Source organism: Dendropsophus ebraccatus, chromosome 3 (genome assembly GCF_027789765.1).
Source record: "Dendropsophus ebraccatus isolate aDenEbr1 chromosome 3, aDenEbr1.pat, whole genome shotgun sequence".
In the NCBI taxonomy this organism is placed as follows: Eukaryota; Metazoa; Chordata; class Amphibia; order Anura; family Hylidae; genus Dendropsophus; species Dendropsophus ebraccatus.
In genome coordinates this window covers 143,707,561-143,731,330 of record NC_091456.1, presented here as the reverse complement: position 1 = coordinate 143,731,330, position 23,770 = coordinate 143,707,561, and the positions used below count along the sequence as shown (strand labels likewise).

General features: G+C 40.9%; 1 protein-coding gene across 2 annotated transcripts in view; it reads left to right on the top strand.

The window, feature by feature from the left end:
- The window catches only part of SSBP2 (single stranded DNA binding protein 2), a 153,032-nt gene that overhangs the window by 111,900 nt on the left and 17,362 nt on the right, over positions 1 to 23,770 (top strand). For both annotated transcript variants that reach the window (XM_069962869.1, XM_069962867.1), the window contains exon 5: positions 15,591 to 15,680. In XM_069962869.1, coding sequence (XP_069818970.1) covers positions 15,591 to 15,680 — 90 coding nt within the window. The remainder of the gene's footprint in view (positions 1 to 15,590; positions 15,681 to 23,770) is intronic.

Below are 23,770 nucleotides of genomic sequence, written 5' to 3'. Positions count from 1 at the left end.
AGCGTGGAGCAGTGGATAACTTTCTTCAGACCACAGCCTCTGGGCCAGGAGTCTTTCAGACGACTCTGTATGATTTACCTATGGTCTTATGTCCCTGTATTTCCACATAGGCTTAGGCCTTGACCTCAGTGTTTCTATATATGCCGCTTTGTGCATCTAACCATAAAGACTTGAATTGCAGTCATGTTTCTTACAGGGACAAAAGCACTGTTATTATTTTCTAGTCGCAAGGATACCATGCCCCAAACTGCGTGACAGCCTATCCATATAGTTAGTAAGCCCAGAACTGCTACCTTGTAGGTTATGTCTTCTTTTTGTTCATATATTTGATATAATAGAGCAGGTAAGACCAACTTTGGGTCCTAAGGCCCCGTCAAATGTTTAAAGAAAGAGAAGTGTTAGCTCCAGATAACCTGTATTACTCTTTATTGCACATGTTAAAAGAGTAGAGAAACTCCAACGCGTTTTGGTCCTTATTAATGGCTAAAATAAATATTACACACTAATGAAAATAGATAAAAATAAGGAAATATCTTTTTTTTTTTTTCTTCATGCTCCCTTTCTATTCTATGAATGGACATGGCATCTGTCTGAGACATGTCATGGTTTCTCAACAATTTAACATGCGCAATATATACAGTGATTTATTTATTTTTTGACCATCTTTGTATCTTTATAGAGACTTTTTTTTTTCTTTGATTATACAACTTACCCACATGGCAGATATCAAATAACAAAGGTGGCATTTAAAATCTACTAGTAAAACTGTATTATATTCTTCTGTCTATCCATTGTGTCCCAAGGAAATAGTGTCATAAACATTTTTAGTGTCTTAAAGGGAAACTGCCGTCTCATTTTGTTTATCCATTATAGTCTCTAATGAATAATTTTGGCAATAGCTTCCCTTACTATGTGGCACTTGAATAAGTTTGGACGACTGCCTAGCTACAAGCACTGGCAACAGCAAATGATACCACTTGAGCTTCACACTCCTGTGGATTTTCAGTAGTATCGCTCCATATAAAGCAGGGCTTCCCTGCATATTACAAGGTGAAGATATATTACCTTTTTCTTATTTATATCGATATAATAAATCGCATGGAGGGTGACAGTAGGAGAGGTGCGTCATCTTCCTTTTTGGAGGTTTATTCTCGATTTTTACAGTGAATGTGATTGGTTGGGAATTCCTTTTTCTGTGATGTTTCCAGGGTGGAGGCTAGTTCCTTTACTCTTGTGTTGTTTTGACACCCTTTTTTTTTTTTTTTTTTTAATAATTCTCATGGTTTAAAAAACCTAGTCAGTCCATGTCTACATCCTCCAACTTTAATACGTCGAGGAGGCATTACACTTTGATATTGGGAAAGAGTCTCTCCTCATAATTATTCATAATTAATCCCTCTGTAGACTATGTCTATGTTTGTGTTGCATATTCAACTACAGACTGTAGGCTGTGTTTTATAGCAATCTGTTATAAGGACTTCATGGAACAGAATTTCCCAAGCAAGACATTTTATGGAAGTGTAATAATGGCTTTTAAAGGACTTGCAGAATAAGCTTTTGTCTTTGTATTGCTATATTTTCATCACCTTAAAACGGCCATTAAAGTGAACCTATCAGCATTGGGCATAACTAAGCCCATGGCTGGATAGGAATAGCCATCATGAGGATGGACTTACCTTTTTTTTTCTTCAATAGCTTTGCATTGGGGAAATATATCATCCTTTTTGTAAGTATGCAAATGAGGCTTACGTCCCTAAGGGGTGTAACCTAGCATTGCACAATCCCTGGTAAGTACAGCCCATGCCCTCTTGGGCACTTTCACCCAGCCTTGCATCCACCTGGCTCTGGCCATGTTGGGGAACGCCCCCTGGGCACTTGAGCTTCATTTGCATAATGAAAGAAATACTTAAAGGCCAGATCCCTAATGGTTGTATCTCACAGGTTGCTTTTACACCTTCCCAGGCTAGTAGACAGGTATTAAAAAAATCATATACAATTTTTTTTATAAATAAATATATATATATATATATATAAATTGTTGCATTTCGTACATGTTTTATTACTTTGCAAATGAATTCTAAACAGTGTCATACATATTCCAATAAAGTTTAGCCGTCCCTCATTCTAGGATGTCACCACATTAGAGCGCTCTCCCTCCAACCAAGGGATTAAAAGATTTGTATTCTCTGCCTTCTCCGCAGGTTCTAATGTTAACGTGGTCATTAGGAGATGATGAGATTGTAAAATGAGGCAGCAAATGTCTCATACAGTTTAATTCTACTTCTATGTTATTTAGTTTTATTTTCAGTAGCTTGGCATCAATAGTCCCCATAGCTTGGTCAATATACGCCCCATGCTTTAATCTATTCTGGATCTTGCATATATTTTCTTCAGTTACTTATTTTTTTCTTCTTGTTTTAGTAAAACACAGTGCAAATTCCATCTTGTTTCCTGGGTCCGTGAGATTGTTACAGCCTTGTTTCTCATTCAGGTCCTTGTACTAAATCATTACTGCCGTGTGAAGCCAACTGAATCACATTTTCATTTAGTTATTTATCAAGCTATCCAGGAGCAGAGATGCAAATACATTTCCTCCATTTGTGCAATCTAGTTGATCTTAATGTTGTAAGTCAGGCTGAATGCTGTTTAACACGTAGTTCCTTGCTCCCGTCTTTCGGCTTTATGTAAACACTAGCCCTTATTTTTTTCCTAATTTGTAAAAGTTTTTTTTCGTTTGGCTTCAGACAATGTCCGTTCAGCTTCTGTACCCTGGATTGGTATTACAGTGTACAAGTCTCATCTTACACCTATAGAACATCAGATGAGTCTCATGATTCTAATCTTTATGACTATGGACCCTGTCGAATTCCCATTGTTGGCTGATCTAAGAATAAAAGTGATGGATAGATTTACTTATCAACTGTTATAGCCCTGGAGCTGCCTGGCTGCTTAAGGAGACCATACATCTTCAATAGCTATCCCTTCTAACTATCCCATGTACTCTCCCAAATTTACTAGTGCATACAGCAAACATATGCATAGACGTTATTCACCCAATGGAGGCTTTATAGGCAACGCTAGGCCAAACCTACTTTGTGGGGTCATCTGACTGTCAAACATGGCGGCCTCCAGACTCTCCTGACACATAATGTGGGAGGAATGGAGGATCACGCATGTTGGATTTCAACTACCTGACCTTTTTGTTCTTAGAGAGATAAGTCATTGTCAGAACTCTCTGACAGCAGCTTATCCTTCCTCTCTTTATGGAGAGAACACATGGACGCTTGACGGTGCTGAACGTTGTGTATAGTAAGATCAGGAGACATAGCTGTTGGCTGAACATGAAAGTGTATGGCCATCTTTAGCTGCTCCTCATCTACAGTAATGTAAAGGTGTTGTCAAAAACATGGCTGTGATGCGTCCGTCTACATATTGGGTGGTATTCTAGCTCCGCTACATTCACTACAATGCAGACACAACCTATGTAAAGTGTTGTGTTGGAAAAATAGCGGCCACGTTTATCTAATCTTATCCAACTCCTTTAAAGGTGTGTGATTTAATAGTTCCAGTTGCGTATTGATATGCAATGGTGGCAGAGGAGAAACATCTGCGTAGCGGTGAGACATTGGCAGCTTCAGCATGTATATAGATCATCAAAGACCACAATGAAGACTGAGAGATGATCTCCAATCAATAATCCTCTTCTGTTAATAGAAACCTAATCATTTCTTAATTAATTGTAACGTCATATAGTTAGTAAGAATCTAGAATGAAGGAAGTTCTAAGAACATTTAAGTGTAGCATTTGGCAGACAAGACCAAGAATGGAGGAGTGGGCTTCCACTCTAAATGCCAAGGTAGTTTAGGCTTGTATTGAGGCTACCTTTACGGGTATTGATATCTGACTAGTTTATTACTTTACTCTTTTAATTATAGAAATAACCAATTGATCTCATTACAATCTCTCATCTGCCATAAACCTGATGTGACATTCTTAACAACCTGTGTGCATGATGTTTGTAGTGTGTAAGCAGCATCTGATAGAAAACTCCATGATAGAAACAGAACGAACCTCATGACACAATATGTGTAGGTGTAACGGCCCTTGTAGATGGCTCAGATTAAAATAATGAGCGCCAATCTCTGGAATCAGCGCTCATTTGCTGAACCCCTATAAGGTTTGATGAATGTGCAGCCACCCCCCCAAAAACAAGTGCTGGATCTTTCTTGCAGCCACACATTGTAGGACATACAACTGGCTGTTTTTTATGAAATTGCAGAAATAAAGTTTAAAGATTTTATGAGAGCTGAAGGAGTTCAGTCTGTTTCTCTTCTATTGTAGGACATACACTTATACAGGGCAATGAGCTGCCAATATGTGGCTGTGCAGAGGATGCCATCAGCCAATAAACAAGTGTTTTCTCGCTCATCTCCCTTTTACATAGGCCAGTTATCAGCAACACTTATCCCTACTAATGTTTATTTGCCTGATAATCAGTCCATGCAATAGACATTTGTGTGTGTAAGCCCAGCTATACAGACCATAGATTGGTCCATTCCCATTCTTTAGATTGCTACTTATCTGTAAATCTAAAACGGGCAGCCATATAGAGAGGTAGGTGGCTGCCCAATATGAGGGCTTATGGACTATATACAGGTTCAATTAATAGACCCTTCAAATGGGCCAATAACTGTCATTAAACGCCTGTATGAACAGTTACTATATTACTTTTTGTTAGGGCCCTATTACACGGAGCGATAATCTGACGAATCAGGCCGATTTGGCAGATTATCGCTACCTGAAGTAAAGACAGTGATCATCGGCTGATCGTGTCTTTAGGTCTTGACCTAAAATCATCCGTTGTTGGGCACGAATCACTACGTGTGATAGTGATGCACAGCTGATAGTGATATCACTATCGGCTGCTGATAGTGTAAAGAAAAGAAATATAAATAAAAAATAAAGTTCATACATTATCAATCCCTTCCTGTCTTCTCCAGGTTCCCCGGTGAAACTTCAGTGCCATCTCTAAAATGACAAGCCGCTCATTACACCTTTAAAGGCTATGTTCACACTACGTATATTTTAGTCAGTATATTTCAGTCAGTATTGCAACCAAAACCAGGAGTGGATTAAAAACACAGAAAGGATCTGTTCACACAATGTTGAAATTGAGTGGATGGCCGCCATATAACAGTAAATAACGGCCATTATTTCAATATAAGAGCCGTTGTTCTAAAATAACAGCAAATATTTGCCATTAAATGGCGGCCATCCACTCAATTTCAACATTGTGTGAACAGATCCTTTTTGTGTTTTTAATCCACTCCTGGTTTTGGTTGCAATACTGACTGAAATATACATATACTGACTGAAATATACGTAGTGTGAACACAGCCTTAAAGTATCTCTGTGCAGTCCTTGCTGCTCGATAATCGAGCAATCTAATAGGCTTAGTTAAATGAGTGCCGATCTAGCAGATCAGCATTCGTTTACTATACTGATCGGGCTGTGTAATTCAAGCAGTAGAGCACTCTGTGCTGCTCTAGTAGGGCACCCAAGGAGTAGATAGCACTCTCACCAGTATGGCTACCTGGATTTTGAGAGTATATACATTTTTAGGCTATGTTCACACAACGTATATTTTCGCATAACTAGAGCTAGCTATTGTTGCCGATTGCAACAACGGCCGTGATTAATACGAAAATATATGTGCCGTTGCCACCTATAGAATTGCGGCCGGAGTGTATACACATGGTATACACTCTGGCCGGTATCCCTAGCGGCGCAGAAAACAACTGACATGTCAGTTTTCTGTGGCCACTATTCATTGAATAGCGTCCACAGGAAACCCAGTCAGTGCACACTGTGGAGCAAGCAGCTCCGGCAGCTCGCTCCATAGTGCGCAACAGAGAGTTCTAATGAGGGTGCACACGGATGCGCCTGCATCAGAACTCTGCGGCCCTAAAGATCATCCGGCCGGTACTGCAGTACCTGCCGGGATGATCTTTTCGGAGACCGGCCGTTGAGACTGCCCTCATACTGTGTACGAACATGGCCTTACATTGTTTTCATCATTGTTTTTTTTCTTGTTCTTTATGTATTAGATTGTGGTGGCATTGTCCTCTGAAGGGCGTTGTCTGCTGATCAGTAAGGACAACGTGGCTATGTTGGTCTGTAGTCTGATGGTGGAAGGTATCACTAGGGAGGTCAGAAATTCTGGATATATTAAGCAGTTCCTATATTACCTATTCCCTATTCACCAAAGCTTATCTAAATTATTGTTGAGTTTAATGCTCTAGAACTCCAGTTATTATAATTTTATGTTATCCTTATTTCTTTACTTCAGATTAATAAAGTTACACCTAATGGTTACATTCTACATAGAATGGTTCCCTGTCTATTGCCACATTGTAGCCACAAAAGATGAACATGTTTTTTTTTTTTTTTTTTAGTGAAGCTTCTATTGTTAATTTACATTTACATTTTTATTTTCTTTTTCATATTTAGTGTTTTTCAGATATTGGTTGTTTATATATAAATGACGTCCGGTCACCAGGTAATGCAGCCTGCTGGTGCTATTGCTCAGAGCTGTGCCAAGGACAAGCCAGTTACGGCTAGAAATATTCAGGAGACTCGCTCTCGTCTAACCTAGCCCTTTGTTGCAGATGTTATTTTCCAGCTAACCCAAAGTAGATAAACTGTGTCTTGCGGTTTCCGAGAAAAGTAGGAATATGTCAGTTAGTCTCCAGCAGAGTTTATTCCCTGTCCCTTTGACAACAAAAGTATTTTATTTTATTTTTTTCTTTTGACCGCTTTCATAATATGCATTAATACGGAGATTGAGAGTGACCCCTATTGGAGATTATGGGAATTGGACGTCATTTTCATACACATGGACTGAACACAGGGAAGGCACGGCTCACCTATGTGTATGGTATTTTATGTAATCATGATGATGGATATTCTGTACATTAATCATATGTTGGGAGAGTTTGAAGAGTATACTATTTTATAAGATCTGCATAGTCAACATAGCATTTGCAGGTTGATTAATTTTTCTCCAGTGGCTACAACTTCATCTGTCACACTATTCCATACTTAAGTAATGAAAGTCATACAGCGCTGAACTATTGGTACAGGTATAATATAGGTCATAGGTATAGGTGGTCATGCCCCTTTTATATTGTCATATAATATGGGTTATAAAGATACATTGGGTGAACTAGCTGTGATACATGGGGTCCTGCTAAAAGTATAAATCTTGTGGGAACCTCTTTGTAATTATATGTGTATGCAGATACCATTGTTTCGTACAATGATCATTGCTTGTATGTACAAATCACCAATACTTCTGGTCTTATTGGATGAAAACTTGTACGATGCTTGTATATTACTAGAACCAGTCTTGATAGTTTTTGTTGTTGTTAGTATCATCATCATCATCTTGGATGATGCGAATGCCCTGAGAACAAGCCATAAGTCGCTCTAATTTGTGGGTTTCTTTAAGAACAGTCCAGCTTTCGTGTTGTATTGTAACGTAGTAGCATGGTTATCTGTTGTGCCCAGATAACTCTTCTTGGTTTGGTAATATACACAAATGTTATTTTATTATATATTTATACATTATTCTATTATATATTCATAATAATATATTATTATTGTACACTTTATAGGTGTCGTCCAACTTAAGGAGCTCTTGTACGCTTTATACTATTATCGTATGTCATCAGTTATGTCATTCGTTATGTCATTTAGCTAAAGCGTACCACCCCTGGGCCAAGGAGGACAGCCAATTCCTAATACAGTCTGCTTGGCTTCATTTCCATGTAAGCTGGAAAATCTAAACCTTACTGTAAAAGGCTGGTTTAACCCATAGTATATTGGTCAGAATGGTTATCCGAAACCAGGAGTGGAACTGACGCAGAGAAAATCTGTCATGGAAAAATTTGCACCTTTTTCAGCGTTTTTGGCTTAAAATACTGACCAAAATCCTGTGTATGAAGCACCATTTTTTTATCCTCATTCTGAACTGTAACCTGCTAAAAAAAATTGATCAAAAGCCAAAACCAGTGTGTGGACATAGCCTTGTAAATGTAAGACATGTAAGTGTACCTATCCATTAGAATGGTCTGGTGAAGCACATATGGGCTGAGTTTGAGAGTGGGCTTCAGCTCTCTAATGTTAACCTTGTATGGTGCAGCTGTGATTGACACCTGACAAGTTTCAAGCCCCATTAGGAAATATAAATGTGTACAAGTTATAACAGGTATATTTTGGGGTTCACAGTTGGGTCCAAGATGAGTGGCAATGATAGTGAATTGTAAAAAAAAAAAAAAAAAGGGTATTGTCTTACTTGATCTATAGTTAGTGAGGTTTAGGATATTAAGAATCTGATAAACATTGACGCTATGGTAGTAAAATTAGACCCATCCATGACTCAAGGCTGACCATTATCTAGTAGGGTATTTCACCTTTCACATATTGTAAAATAACAGTCGCCATTTCAATTTAAAATAACGGCCAGTGTTTTCTTTCTTCAATGATTTTTATTGAAATCTATGGAATCGACGAGTGTTGGTACATACAATGTATAAAATTAACGTCTGCTGTTCACGGTGACCATTAAATTGAATGTTTGTAGTTTGTATCTGGTATTGTGCAAACAGGGGCCGTTATTTTAAGTTATTCACACATAGTACTTTTTTTTTCACCATGGTTTGTATTAAAATCATTGGATCTTTTAATTAAAGACACTCCTAAAAGGGCCACCCTTGACTTTGAACTAGAATAATGTTCCAACAGCCGTTATTGCAATGACGGTCGTTAGAACATGCTGAACCACGGCTGTTGTTTGGAACTCAGAACAACGGCCGTTACTTTGAGTATCGATCAACGGCCTTTGAAAATCGTGACTCTGTCATCTGCAGTTCTTGTTCTTTTTTTTTAAATTTAAATTTTATTGCATTTTAACAATTTTTAACAACAATGGGCCTATACGGAGCCCATGCAGTAAACAAATTCAATAAACAAACAATAATATCTTTGCATAATTTACAGCCAATAATAAACATTTGGTGGACTGACACTGATAGGGCAAGGAGACAGATGGTCCCTTGTCATATATCCATATGTGCTTCCTTGACATGGAACCAGAGAATTAAAGTATTTTTCTAAGTGTCAAAAAGGCTTATCCCCTAAACTGCTGAGGGCAGTAACCCTTTCTCGCTCCCGCCATACCTGCTTGACTGTCAACTGGCAGCCGAGCCCTGCATCCAGTTCTCACATCTCCACACGATTTGTATACACAGGAAGGAGCGTTGAAAAGGAGGCCCACTGTCAATCAAGCAGAGATAAGGGCGGGAGGGGGAGAGAGGAGCCCCAGCCCCCAATACTCAGTAGCTTGGAAAAACTCCATTATGGAAGCACAGACAGATGTATGAGAAGTATTTTGTGTCACCTTGACCTAGCAGTGTCAGCAGTTTGGAACATGAATTACCACTGACAGTCTCTTAAATTTCCTTCTGTCTATATATTTAAAGCGACTCTGTACCCACTGTGCAGCCCCCCCCCCCCCCCCCCCAAAACTATTCATACCTTTGTGTAGCTGCAGTGAAGTCCTTTCTGGTGGTCTTTTCAAAAACGCTGGTGCTGCTTTAGTGAAGCCAAAAATCCAACTTTTATTGGGGTCTAGCTGTGTCAAAGAGGCAGGGCCTAGAGCGCTCATACCCTAGGACAGCACCGCCTGTTGCCGCGCCCCCGCATACCATAGTGACACCCTCTGGCTGGATCTGCGTCCTTTCTCCTTTACACATACACCGTTGCGACCCGATCCGGCGCAGGCGCAGTGACGCACGCAGTGACACTAGAAGGAGAAGGCCCGCCGCATTACTGCGCCTGCGCCGGATCGGGTCACAACGGCATATGTGTAAAGGAGAGATGATGCAGATCCAGCCAGTCACTATGGTATGCAGGGGTGCGGTGAGAGAGGCGGTGCATGGCCAGGCGCGTTACTGCCATGGGGCGGGGGACACCACATAGGCAGCGTGGGACTGGCAACGTCACTGCAGATGCACGCTGGGGGAGAACAGTGGCGCAAGCGCAGTGACGGCTTACACAGTGCCGTCGGCAGGGGGGGCGGAGAGCAATGCCACATAGGCAGTGCTGGCTTAGGGCATGAGCACTTTAGGCGCCGCCTCTTCGACACGGCTAGACCCCAACAAAAATTGGATTTTTGGCCTACTGAAGCAGCACCAGCATTTTTGAAAAGACCATCAGAAAGGACTTCACTGCAGCTACACAAAGGTATAAGTAGTTTTTTGGGGGGGCTGCACAGTGGGTACAGAGTCGTTTTAATGTCTAGTTAATGTCATGGTGGGGTAGGAGGCATTGTTGTCTGTAATGCTGAGATAAACCAGTGAGCTGCTCTTAAAAAACAAATGCAATGCTACATATAGTGTTTCTGAGAGTCTAGTAAAGCACGTGGTAACACAGTGCTGAAATCATCCAGAATGCCTTGTGACGTTGAGCACTGGGCAGTAAGAATCCATATGGAATGAAATACACCCATGCATCTTAAGTTGTCTAACTGGGTGGCACTTAAAAGAGACAATGGCGGTCTTTTTACAGTGCTAGAAGTATATTAAAGTGTAAATAGCAGAGTTGTTTTTGTCGGCACGGTTAATGAGTTGTATTCTCTAAAACAATCACCAGACAATGGAGAGACATCAGTGCTCACATTGCAGTGCCACTCACCTATTGAAACCCCATTAGTATAATGACTTCTTGATGCTACATCAATGTGCTTTATTTATAAAATATTGAGCAAATTAAATTGTCTATAGTATAAAAGAGAAGGAGGGAAGCCGCGAAATTACAGGTGTAGCAAACAAAACCATTGATAATTGCATCAATAAATTTTAGGTCCCCTGCTCTGTGCGGAAGAGATATGCCGCGCCTGCCATTACCGCTCACGCTGTGCAAGTAATGTCATTGCTAATATATTGCAAGGTTTTGTACTTATTTATCTGGAGCCCCCTCCATCTTCACGGAGCCGTTACAGTGACTGCGGCGGTCTACACTAAACTTCTGGATGAGTAAGACACGGACCAGACCAGTGCTTTGCTATGATATGTGATCACCTGGAGGATCGGTCACTTGTATCAGCGCATAATATACTTGGCAGCTATTAACATCCATCAATGTGTCTTGTATGTGCAGAGAGAAGCAAATTCAGCTACTCCCGGTGGTCGGCAACAGAGTAAATGTAACAATACATGCCCACTATATTAAAGGGGTACTCTGGGGAAACAAAATTTCAGCTGGTGCCAGAAAGTTATACAGATGTATGAATTACTTTAAAAAACCCCAGTACTTATCAGCTGCTGTATGTCCTGCAGGAAGTGGTGTATTCTTTCCAGTCTGACACAGTGCTCTCTGCTGCCACCTCTGTCCATGTCAGGAAATGCCCGGAGACAGAGGTGGCTGGAAAGCACTGTGTCGGCCTTTGCTGTTATATTTAGTCAAGTTACAGTATAGCAGTATTCTGCAACCTTTCACTTTCCAGCTATTGCAAAACCCTAGCTCCCATCATGCCCTGCTAGCCTTTGGATGAAAGACATATAAACAGGTTATAAGCATTTCTTAAAGAAGGTTATACAGCGCACAAAAAGCTGCGCACCCCTGAAAAACAGGGCCCCACCTGTCGTCAGGTTATACCTGGTATTACTACACTGCTCCATTCACTTCAATGGAACTGAGCTGCAATACCATACTAGCAAAGAAGGTTCACAAAAGGTGATAAGCTGCTTTAACTGTAATTATGCACAGAATAAAGTACCTTGGGTTTGTGAGTCCACTGAGCATTGCAAGGTATAGTCACCTGAGACAGGTCAGGGATCTTCAATGCAGGATAAAAGGAAGGATAATCCAGCAACCAATCGGTTAAAAGCTTGCTGGGATCAAGGCCGCACACCGTCCGAAATGCGTCAAGCAAACCTTTGTGAGACTGAATCTTTTGTATTTTATGGATTTTATTAAATAAAGCTCAAGCTTTTAACCAATTGGTTGCTGGATTATACTCTATTGTCCTGAAATACCTCACCCAAGCTAAGGGCAGGAGTGGCGCTGATGTTTTTGGAAGAAGTAGCTTTGTTTTTCTATTCCTGGTTAACCCTATTAAAGTGGGGTGCCGTTTGACAAAGGGTATGATAATACATGTGAACTAGCAGAATAATCTTTATATAAACTAATGCTTTCTGTTCTTGACAGTCGCATTGTGTGCAGAGTATGGCATTACACCGATCAACCTTGAGTTGTTCTTGTATGTTCTGTTTTGTTTCCTCTGTGTAGTCTTCATCTTTGTAATACATCACCTTTTCCTTTTTCAGGGTATTAATTGATTTGTTGTTTTTATTCTTTGTGCATATTCACCTTAGAAATGTAGGCCTTGATTACAGGTTCAGTAGTTTTTTAGGACGCATATTATTTATATTAGTACATCCGCAGTCCGTATCTGCAAAAAACGGGAAGGTGATAGCTTAAATATATATAAGAGATAGATAGATAGATAGATAGATATAATTTTTTTCCTCTCTTTTCTTCTGCAAAAATTGCAGACTCGCATATAGACTTCTATGGTTTAATCTGTGCCGTAGTTATGGCCCATGTTCAACCTTTTTGCGCTACAGATTGTAGATTGTAAACTACAGGCGATGTGAACAGCCCAATTTAAATCAATGTGGCCTAAATGTGTCCATAATTTTACAGAACATTTGAATAAGGTCTTATGCCAGTACTACCTGGAAACCATCAACAAGCTGCTGTTGGCAGATCTGTTATACTTAGCTGTCTGTCTTACCAGTTGAGTGCATAATGGGGCCTGTGTGAGAATTAGCACCTTACTGAGTGACCGGGTCAGGCATAAAAGTCATAAGCCATAAGAATATCTAATAACAACGGTAGTGATATATATAAGAAGTTCCAGTTTACCCCTCTTCTTAGGTAGAGCATCTCTTGTGACCATTTTCGTCCCTTTCCCTATAGATGCAGAATGCCTTGGCCACCACGTATATTCTCTAATCAGGATGTGTATTTGTCAACAGATGCGGATGCTGTCGTCCTGTCATCCTTCCGTAATGGAAGACCCCATAACTGCTGATGAATATTTTAATATGTGTAATAAAATATTAAGTATATTGTTCTCGATCTGTTTATTGAAACCTCCCTGTAATCTCATCTGAATATTAATGTTAGTCTAGGCAAGCATTACGTGTTATTCTCTGTTTTTATGCCGTCGTAGTGTTGTATCTGGAAGACGTCGGAATCCGTTTCCCCTACGTGTTAATGACTTGGCTTTATTTAGAACTTGTTGGCATACTTTCAGCCTTATTGCCTGTTTGTTGGCACATTAAACTCTGTGTGCTGTTAACCTGTGGCTCTCCAGTTGTTAGCCAGCGACAACATCCAGCCCGCTGTGCCAGTTAATAGAACCATGATCCATGCGGCTTTTCTTCTACGCAGCATAAGCCCACATGTTCTTGAGAAAAGCCCCAGAGGGATCAATGATTTCTCTTTTTTTCCTCCATGCGTTCTCTCTGTGGAATGCAAAGCTCTGGTGTAACATACCCATGACATAATGCCTACCTGTCAATATAGGAATGTATGGAGATAGAAGACCTCCGCTTTAGATACAGATGCATCTATATACAGCAAGGGGAGACCGAAGGGTTAATAATCCAGTGCAATGCATCATTTCTCCTTGACATATTCCAGAACTTTATGCTACTTAGAAAAGTTCTTGGTGATGACTAAAATTATAGGGCTATTGGGATACATGTAATTTTCTCTATTTATGTAAAGGGATTTATGGACTGTATTGGCGAACTGCATAAATAGAAACTCTGGTAATAAAAATGCCGAACATTTGACACGTTCATGGGTCGCCCTGTAAGATCAAGTAGCAGAGTTTGGCTGCTGTAGAGCAGTCGGGAGTCTGCTGACATCTGCAGAGCAGGCTTCAGAATTACAGATTTCATTGATAGATTTATTATAAGGCAGAAGCTTTTTTATGTTTAACGTACAGGGTTTTTATACCGTTTGAAAGGATAAAAACATGTACGTTAAGTGGATGCTACAAACTGATTCTTCTATATACCAGGCAGAGGAATCCATTTCCTACATTGTCAAAAAAATGCAATGCAACATACAGCATATGTTTGCTGGACACAATAGTACAATATACAGTAAAAAATAAATAGTGAAACCGAAACCAGTGGGAGTAAGATAGACAAATGGAAATACTATAAAAGTGGATGGTAAATGTACATACAAAACACAGCATGAACCCGGCCCTAGTATTATCATTATTCTCTATGGGGGTGGTCCTCGGGGGCTTCTCCTAACTGCACCAGCCTCGATTGATTGGAAGAGATCTATTACCAAACAGAGAGCGATCTCTCAGTCTAGGCTGATGGGATGGGGAGAAGCCACCAGACACCATCCTCATGGTTGAGGCAGCATGGAAGTGAGAACAGGTTTCTCTCTTTAGCAGAGTTATTCTTCTCTATAGCAGTCCTACCAGTGGAGAGTTACTTTAGCATTAAGTATATGAAAGATGTTTGTTTTTTGTTTAGTTTTTAGTTTGTTTAGTTTAGTTTTTTTGTTAGTTTTTTCAATGGCCTATTCTTAGAATAGGACATCAATATGCAATATGTGGGGCTCAGCTCTCCCCACATAAGCTGTTTGAACGGCCCTTGGTATTCTTGGAAGTGCTGCAGCCTCATCATTTCCTACCAGGCACAGCTCTTTATTTTCAGAAGGGGCTGTACCTGGTGCTGGAGTTTGTCCAGTTGAAGTGAATAGAATAAGCAGCATGCAATACCAGGTACCGCCACTACTGAATGTACAGTGCTGTCCCTAATAGGAAATAAAACGACTACATCGATCTCCAGGGCACCACAACCACGTCATTTAATCGCTGATTGGCCAAGAACTGCACTACCCCCCCAATCAACTATAAGATGGGGGGGGGGGGGGGGGGTCCTGGAAGATCCTGGAGCCTCTTTAATGGGATCTACTGAAATATTTGTTAGTAGTCAAATGTGACTTTCAATGAGAACTCTTATATTTATCGATAACTCTATATCACAGCCCATATATACAGTTTATGGAGGTTGTCATTGCTAGATTACCCACCTGTATCATTAACACCCTCCACAAGATTTACATCCCAGAAAGATCATTTGTTTTCACCCAGGGTCATTGGCCATATGTGTCCAATCTGAAACTCTGCACTTGCGATACAATCGTCTGCCAGGCAATTGTTTGTCCAGCCATCAACCTACTTTTATCTAATGTGTATGGACTTAGAGTTCAAATAGCAGAAGAGTCCAAGTTTTGGCGAATCATGGAGCCTCTTTATCTATCACATTGATCCCCTCTGATAACCTGTTTGCAGTGACATATGTGAAACGTGTAGTATATGTGCCCTCTGTATAGACGATGGGATGGAGCCCCCCATGTGTGTTTATTCTGGTGTCATGCGATATAGATAAGAGTGACATTAATGGCAGCGTTTTCTTTCCTTGCAGAGCGCTGCAGCTGCACCCAGTCCTGTTCTAGGAAACATGCCCCCAGGGGATGGAATGCCAGTGGGTCCAGTTCCTCCTGGATTCTTTCAGGTATGCACAGACTAAACATCAACACGAAGGCCGCTGACTGCAGATCCTTCATTTCATTCTGCATACAACACAATCTCTTGTTAGAAGCTGCCAGGAGAACCTCTCATGGAGCGTCTCTATTGTGATGCCTAATAATACGTCTAACGTGGGAAGTTCACCTCATCCACCTCATATTACATTACTCATAAAGCATACGCCGACGTGATTTACAGGCCGTCTCAGCAGGAAGTCAGCGGAGCAATAAATTCTATATATTAAGGTTATACATTCTGTTCAGTAGAATAGCTGTTTGTTGTCATTTTTTGCAGCAAAATTCGTAGCATATCGATGGGTAGCTGTGTACTTGTACAGCTTTGGCTGGTATCTCACTATAGAATTACACGTATTATGGACGCAATATTTCTCAATCGCCATAGGTTGCAAATAGCAAATAAAAATGACACTCTGTCTGTGTTTGCCATCACTTGGCTGATGCCATAGGCTTCTTTTATTATTGGTCCAGTGACCAGCCACTGGCCACAACAGAGATGTATCAACTACGTCATCATCTGGGATGAAAACTTGACATCACCTTAGGGGGCTTCTTTATAGGACAACAAGTGGCCTCGAGATACATAAGGGAAAATCCATTTGACTAATATTCAACCAGCACCAACATCCTGAGTGCATGGACATACTAAATATTGATTTTAATAATCTCAAAAGCAAGGTAGTGGTCGGCACCACAAGCGCTGTGCAAGCAAATGAAGCAACGACAACTGAATAGATCCAATGGGGTGCTCCGTAAGTAAGATGGATGAATGCAGTAGCAATAAAAGAAACAGAGACAGGCACTCACCAATACAGACGAAGTCTTTATTCAGGCAATATTCACAGCGGGGAAGGAAGGACAGGTGGAGGTGCGGGCGCACGCTACCCCAAGTGTGTATAGTGCCTGAATAAAGACAGCTGTATTGGTGAGTGCCGTATCTGTTTCTTCTATTGATTTTAATAAACTTTTGACATGTTTGTGTCAGGTTGTTCAGAACCCCACCGATGTCCTTGCTCAGTGTTCCTGGAGGGGATGGCCTCCACATATATATATATATATATATATATATATATATATATATATATATATATATAGTGTGTGTGTCTGTATATGTGTGTTTGTGTATAATTGCGGTATCTTGGTGAAACATTCAACCACACTTCACACATGCCACCAACACATTAAACACACACAGTTTCCAGCGTTTTCTGTGCACCAGCATCTAACAAACTGAGCACATGCTACTAAATACTGGAAACATGCTTCATACAGACATAACTGATACATATACTATACACCCAAACTACAAACCTCAAGCTTTCTTTGTAGACAGATGAGGCTTGGGAAGCATGACATGACCTAAAACACTCCTTCTCTTAAAAGCCCTGGCCATGGCGTGATTGGTAAAGTCCCACAAAACTTTAAAAAGGCCAGCAAGGGGGTGTGGGAAAATAATAAAAGTAAACTTAGCTGTGCTTATGCCCTATAGCACCGCTCCCGGGTACATTGACAGCCGACTGTGTCCTGCAGCTCTTCAACATCACATACAACTGCAACATCACATACTCGGCTTAGTGATTGCCCGATCAGCCAATCAGTTACTGAGACGAAACACTGCCCAAGTTACTGACTGGCTGAGTGGGCCATCGCTGAGCTGAGCCTCCATGACGTTACAGCTTAAAGAGGAGGTACGTTATGTACTCAGATTCCAGCCGAAGAAGACAGCCTGCAGCCGTCAACAGCACCCGGGAGCAGCGCAACGTAGGCATGAGGACAGGTAAGTTTACTTTGTTTTTTCCCCCTCACCCCCCTGCCTGCCTTTTTTTTCAATTTTGTGGGAGCAACGCTGACATGTCCCGCCTATCCCTAAACTTTCTATTGACTGGCAGGCTTCTCCCACCTCTGCTGAACCAGCTGCACACAGTATGGCCATCCCTGAACATATATGATGATTGTGCTAGTAGTGTGTGTTTGTGTTTTTTGTCTACATTCGTATGTGAACACTCCCTGTTGGCTATGTCAGATATGTTCTTGCAATCTTGTATTGACCCGTTGCCCTATAGCCTGCAGTTCTCTATTTATCTCTATGGCTAGTGCATACCTAGATGTGACTGACTTAACAAGAGCAGACTGGGTTACAAAAAACTGACTTTATTCAGAGCCATGGTTGCTACATTAGTTCCATTCCCTCCTCGATTATAGTCATTCTCTTAGTTTAGCACATAACTAGTGTTTAAGTGTTTAGGTGTCACTGTTACCTCCTCTGCTTGGCATGACAGGAGCTTCAGTTATTACATTTTTATGAGCCAATTCAGACTACGCTGCAATTAACATATCATCTCTCACAGACGTGATTGACAGTTCTTCATTTAGTGACAGCTATTTCCGAACATGCTGCGCTTACATGCTAGAAAGCTTAAAGGAGGTACCTACATAACCTAAAGTACTGAACTCCTTCTTCTCCTGACCCATGACTCATGTCCTGGCATGGTTATATTCACAAGTTATCAAATGTTCAGCATAGTACACATTGTATTTTATGCTCATTACTATACTATACTATAGCAGTACCACTTCCATGCCATCATGTCTGGCTCCTTGGCCACTTGGTGGAGTGTATTGCAGCACATGGGTGTGCACCATCATAAGGGTGTTTACTCTCGTACAATAATTGATGTCTCCTCCTCTGACGTTTCCCAAAATATCCGTTCCTGGTTTGTGTTTTATGTATGCAGTTGGAACGCCACCTAATGGAAAATTTAATGGGAGTCACATATTCTCCATGGGGAACTTCATATAGTAATTGAAGAGTTGCATAAATCGTATTTCAAGACTCAGCACTTTTCTACAGGCACAGAACAATTGTGTTTTGCTCTGCTGTGTAATATGAACGTTACATGCAAGATGCTCATCAGCAGAAACTGGGAAGAGTTTATCACCACCATCTGTCAAAATAGATATTTATAATGGATTATATTTTTTCCTTTGGACTTTACTGCCATCTACCACCACTGTGGTTGTAGTGCTTGTATTTTTTAAATGGCCACTGTTGTGTCAAATAACTTGCCTCCATCTGATGTGACTGTGAAGCCTATGTGAATTCCAACATGCCTGTAAACCACTTCTTATGCTAAAAATATTTAGGAGCAAGCAAGCACCGACCTGGAGATGCAGAAGGGGCTTCCTGGATGATGTGTAGATTGTCTGGGTAGCCTATAAAGGTTAGCGACGGTCTGTTGCCGCCGCTCCTATTACACGCAGCGATGGCCGGGATTTTGCTTCAGGCAGAAAGGCAACCATCTTGTTGCCTTTCTGCATGAGCTATTACACAAAACGATTATCCCTTGGAATGACCAGTAATCAGCCAAGTACGGACGATAATTGATTCTTGTTATAGTACCCCTAATTTACAAATAAAAAGCTCCTGACCACTAGGAGTCATGATTCTGTGCAACAGAAAGACCAAGACAGAACACAGGAAGTGGGGGCAGGGTCTAGATAGTGTTATGGATGTGATGGTGCGTTTACACAGACAGATTTATCTGACAGATTTTTTTAAGCCAAAGCCAGGAATGGATTAGAAAAGAGGAGAAATCTCAGACAGATTTTTTAAGTCAAAACCAGGAACAGACTATAAACAAAGAACAGGTCACAAAGGAAACACTGTGTAAACGCACCATAAGAGAGTCTGGACTAAGGGTCCTATTCCACGGGCCGATGGGGGCCCGATCAACAATGTAAGCGAGCGCCGATCTGCCAGATCGGCGCTCGTTTACTGGGCCTATTCTATGGCCCGACAATCGTTAGCAAGGGCTGCAGGGACATCGTTACCATTGTCCTTGCAGCCCTTGTTTCATACATTACCTGTCCAGGCGCAGCATCGGCTTTGGAGCAGTCTGTCTGAACTGACAGAACGCTCAGCCAATCACTGGTCAGTTCAGACAGGCTGCTACGAAGCTGATGCTGCCGCGCGAGAACGGGAGAAGACCTGCGCCTGGACAGGTAATGTATGATGTATGTGTAATCGTCGGTCGCCTTTCGCGCCCACTATTCCATGTAGCAATGCGCGGGTGGCGACCGATGATTTTAGGTATGAACATAAATGAACGATCAGCTGATGACACGATCATCTGCTGAACGTTCTCTCTATTCCACAGAGTGATAATCGGCCGAATCGGCCAATTATCACTCCGTGGAATAGGCCCCTAAGTGTATGCATCCTCAGCTTATTTTCCTTTTCTAGAGTCTTTGTGCTGTGCCTAAGGGCCTTGGTCACATGTTAAAAATGAGTTTATCTTTTAAGGGTGCGTTTACACATCCAGGATCCGCAGCAGATTTGATGGTGCAGATTTGATACTGTGTTCAGTTATTCAGATCAAATCTGCTGCGGATCCGCTGCGATATGGTACGTGGGAAGCTACCCTAAATGCGGATCTGCTATTCACAATGTCTGTAGTTTTACTTATCCGCAATCCTGATTCACCCATAGTCTATGGTAGCGTATGTAATTTTTACAGATCCGTAATTCTTACGGATCCGTAAATTTTACAGAAGCAAGGTCTGCCAAAAATATGTATCACCTTAATTTAATTTTCACCAAAATTAAAAAAATACGGACTACGGAAGCAATACAGATACATTTTGTGCGGATTGCAGACCTAGTATATGGTCCTGAAAAACTACCTCCCCATCAGTTTAATTTGTCACCATCATCATGGTCAGCTGCAGCTTATTGCTGCTTAGACCAGAGCTGCTTTTCTGATGTAACCCTTTCCTTGCTATGACCCTGCTGCTACTGTTCGGTTACTTTCTGCTTACTTAGCACTTTGCAAGCCCAGTATATCAAATTTCCCCCTCTTTGGCCATATACAGTACTATTCTGTTAATCATCCAGCCCAGTGCCAGCCGGTTTTTCCATCATGGCATACCAGAGAAGGAGGGATTACAAGTAGGTTCTTTCATGTAACTGGCCAGACAAGTTAGGGGAAGATAGTAACTGCTTAGTACTGCTGAAAAACAGCTGAGCTCTGGTCCCATTCCCTGAAAAATAGCTGTGCACCATGGAGGGGCCGAAAAGGTCCAAAACCCCCTAGTCACCATTCAGGTTCTTTTTAAATACTTTTGAAAGTAAAAGTAAAAACATTTGAAAAATAAACTGGTTTTCCCATAGCAGCCAATCGCAGCTTGGATTTCATACCTTTTTATATGTCTGTTGTGACCCCTCACCTTTCCAATCCCCGAGTTCAGTGAGTGATAAGTAAAGGCCTATTACACGGAGCGATAAGATGCCGAATCAGGCAGATATCTCCCCATGTAATAAAGGCAACAATCAGCCGAGGAGCCAACAATCATTTGCTCGCCGGCTGATCGCTGTCTTTCAACATGTTTAAAGATCAATCATGCATGGCTTCATATAGTAGGTGATGCATGATGACTGCTCATGAAAGCAAGGCCTGCACAGACATTGCTAACCATGTTCCCAAAGCCTCAGCTGCATGATTATCGAGCCATCTATTAGGCTCATCTAGCAGCTTGGCCCTCGCTTACACTGAGAATTGGGCCATGTAATATGGCCTTTGGTTACAGACATGACCATTGAGACCACCGATTGGTGGATAACAGAGGTCACATGACAGCTCAGCATCTCATTGCTGGCAGCTTGTAAACAAAGACTGCTGTGCTGGATTGGCAGTGCATTTTTAGAGAGAGAGACGTTTTATTTAGTTTCTATATCTGTTTTGTTTGTTTATTCATTATTTTATTTTCTTACATCATTTGCTCTTTTTTTTTCTTCTTGTTTCTCTCTTAATTCTTTACTTTAACAAGGAGTTGTCCGAGAGGCAGAGAAGACGCATGTCGTCAAAATTGTATGCAGGTTAAACCGCCCCCACAGAGGGTGTCTGATAGCTAGTTGCCACACCATCGGTGGATGTGGTTTTGCCCACACACAATGCTTGCAATGTGCCGCCACCCTCCTCTAAGCTGGGAGTGACTGGAGCAGATCAGGTATGACCTTCTCTGCTTCCCAGACAACCCCTTTAAGGCACAAAAAGTTGAAGACCTAAAGGGGTTATCCAGCGCTACAAAAACATGGCCACTTTCCCCCTACTGTTGTCTCCAGTTTGGGTGGGGTTTTGAAACTCAGTTCCATTGAAGTAAATGGAGCTTAATTGCAAACTGCACCTGAACTGGAGACAACAGTAGGGGGAAAAGTGGCCATGTTTTTGTAGCACTGGATAACACCTTAAAAAAAAAAGTGTTAAAAAAATAATTAAATGTTGAAAGGATCTTGCAATCCAAAATGAAACCCTTTTGTGTTCATCTGCATTATGCCTAGAATCTGTACCTTTTTCCCCCACTGTGTATGCTTGGGTTTTGTTACAACCCTATTCACTAAGATGGTATCCTACTCTGTAGACTCTACACTGCAATTCTGCAATGGTCGAAATTCATTGCAGAGACCTAAAACCTTCTGGTCAACAGTGATTCATTGTATTGTGCTTTGTGCAGGATCCTGGGTAGGGAGCATGCATGACACAGGGATTTAAAGGACCAGTATTCTGGTGCCACAGAAATTGCATGTGCTGCACTGTGCCTAGCCAAATGTGGCATGCTAGGACAGGCTAGGACTTACCTGAACTGTAAATTCAGCATTCATTTCCCCAACAACATTTGACATGGTTTTGTTAAGTCATAAGGCTAGACAGTAGACATCCGTCCTTAATTTAGGTTTTTATATAGAAAAATTCTGTAAGTATCTTAAAATGATACGGAGGCTCTCATTCTTTTAAGTCCATTTTAAAGTGATCCGTTTTCGTTAAATAATCTCAGCTGAGAAACACAGCACTTGACCTGGTGTTTATAAAAAGAGGACTTTATAACCTAAAAAAAAAAATTAAACACTATATTTCAAACTGAAAAATAAGCGACAAGGTTAAAAAGAACGGGAAGTAGAGCAATGTTTTTATTTTATCTGTGTCTACATTGCCATCTAGTGGAATGAATTGGTAATTGCGGCACAGCAAATATGCAAAAATAAATTAGTAAAAGTCAAATCAAGTAGTAATAGTCATTATTGTAATATGGAACAGGGAACATTCCCTACTGTCAAAGATTAGATTTGTGTGAGTGGTTTATATTTTATGACTAAAATTTTTGTATTCATAAGGAAATTGCTTTGAACAAAGTGTTCTTCCCTTGGCTTGACAAGACTCATCTATTTTAAATTTAGGGATGCTTCATAGATTTTGACTACCTTTTCTATATGCTGTTTCAGATCATTGGTGAAGTTGAAGTATTTCATGCTTTTAGTAGTATCCAGACTTCTAGAAACCTTACATTTAGTCATCTGTATGCCATGATTGGCATGACCTGATCATAAAAGAAAAGGTTATCTATTGTAGGGTATGTTCACACATCAGCGTTCTCCAAGGTGCTGCAGATTCTCAGTGGATCTAATCCTTTTTTTCCTTTAAAAATAAGTGACCCTTATTTCCACAATGTTTTTTTTTTATCCTAGAAGCGAGAATCTGCCCAATGATCTTTTCTGATGCCTGTCAACAGGACTTGTGTCAGATTCGACACAGTGGGGGAGATTTATCAAACATGGTGTAAAGTGAAACTTGCTCAGTTGCCCCTAGCAACCAATCAGATTCCACTTTTCATTCCTCACAGACTCTCTGGAAAATGAAAGGTGGAATCTGGTTGCTAGGGGCATTTGAGCTAGTTTCACTTTACACCATGTTTGATAAATCTCCCCCAGTGTCCCAAATCTGACAGGTGTAAACATTGCCTTAAATGGGCACTGTCAATAAGTTAACTTTTGCCCCTCACATTGGAGAGGGCAATATTGGGGTTTATTTTGGCAAGCAAAGTGTTTTGTGCCAGATTGGTAATTCTTAGAAAATGGATGGGTACTTCAACTATTGTGGTGGAGGATTGGGTGAACCCGGTCAACTTGATCAGGAAATATGAATGGATTTCAGCAAAGGGAAATTTAAAAAAGGAAGAAAAAATGTAAGAAAAAGTAGAATAATTGGTAATGTTGAAGTTTTTTTTC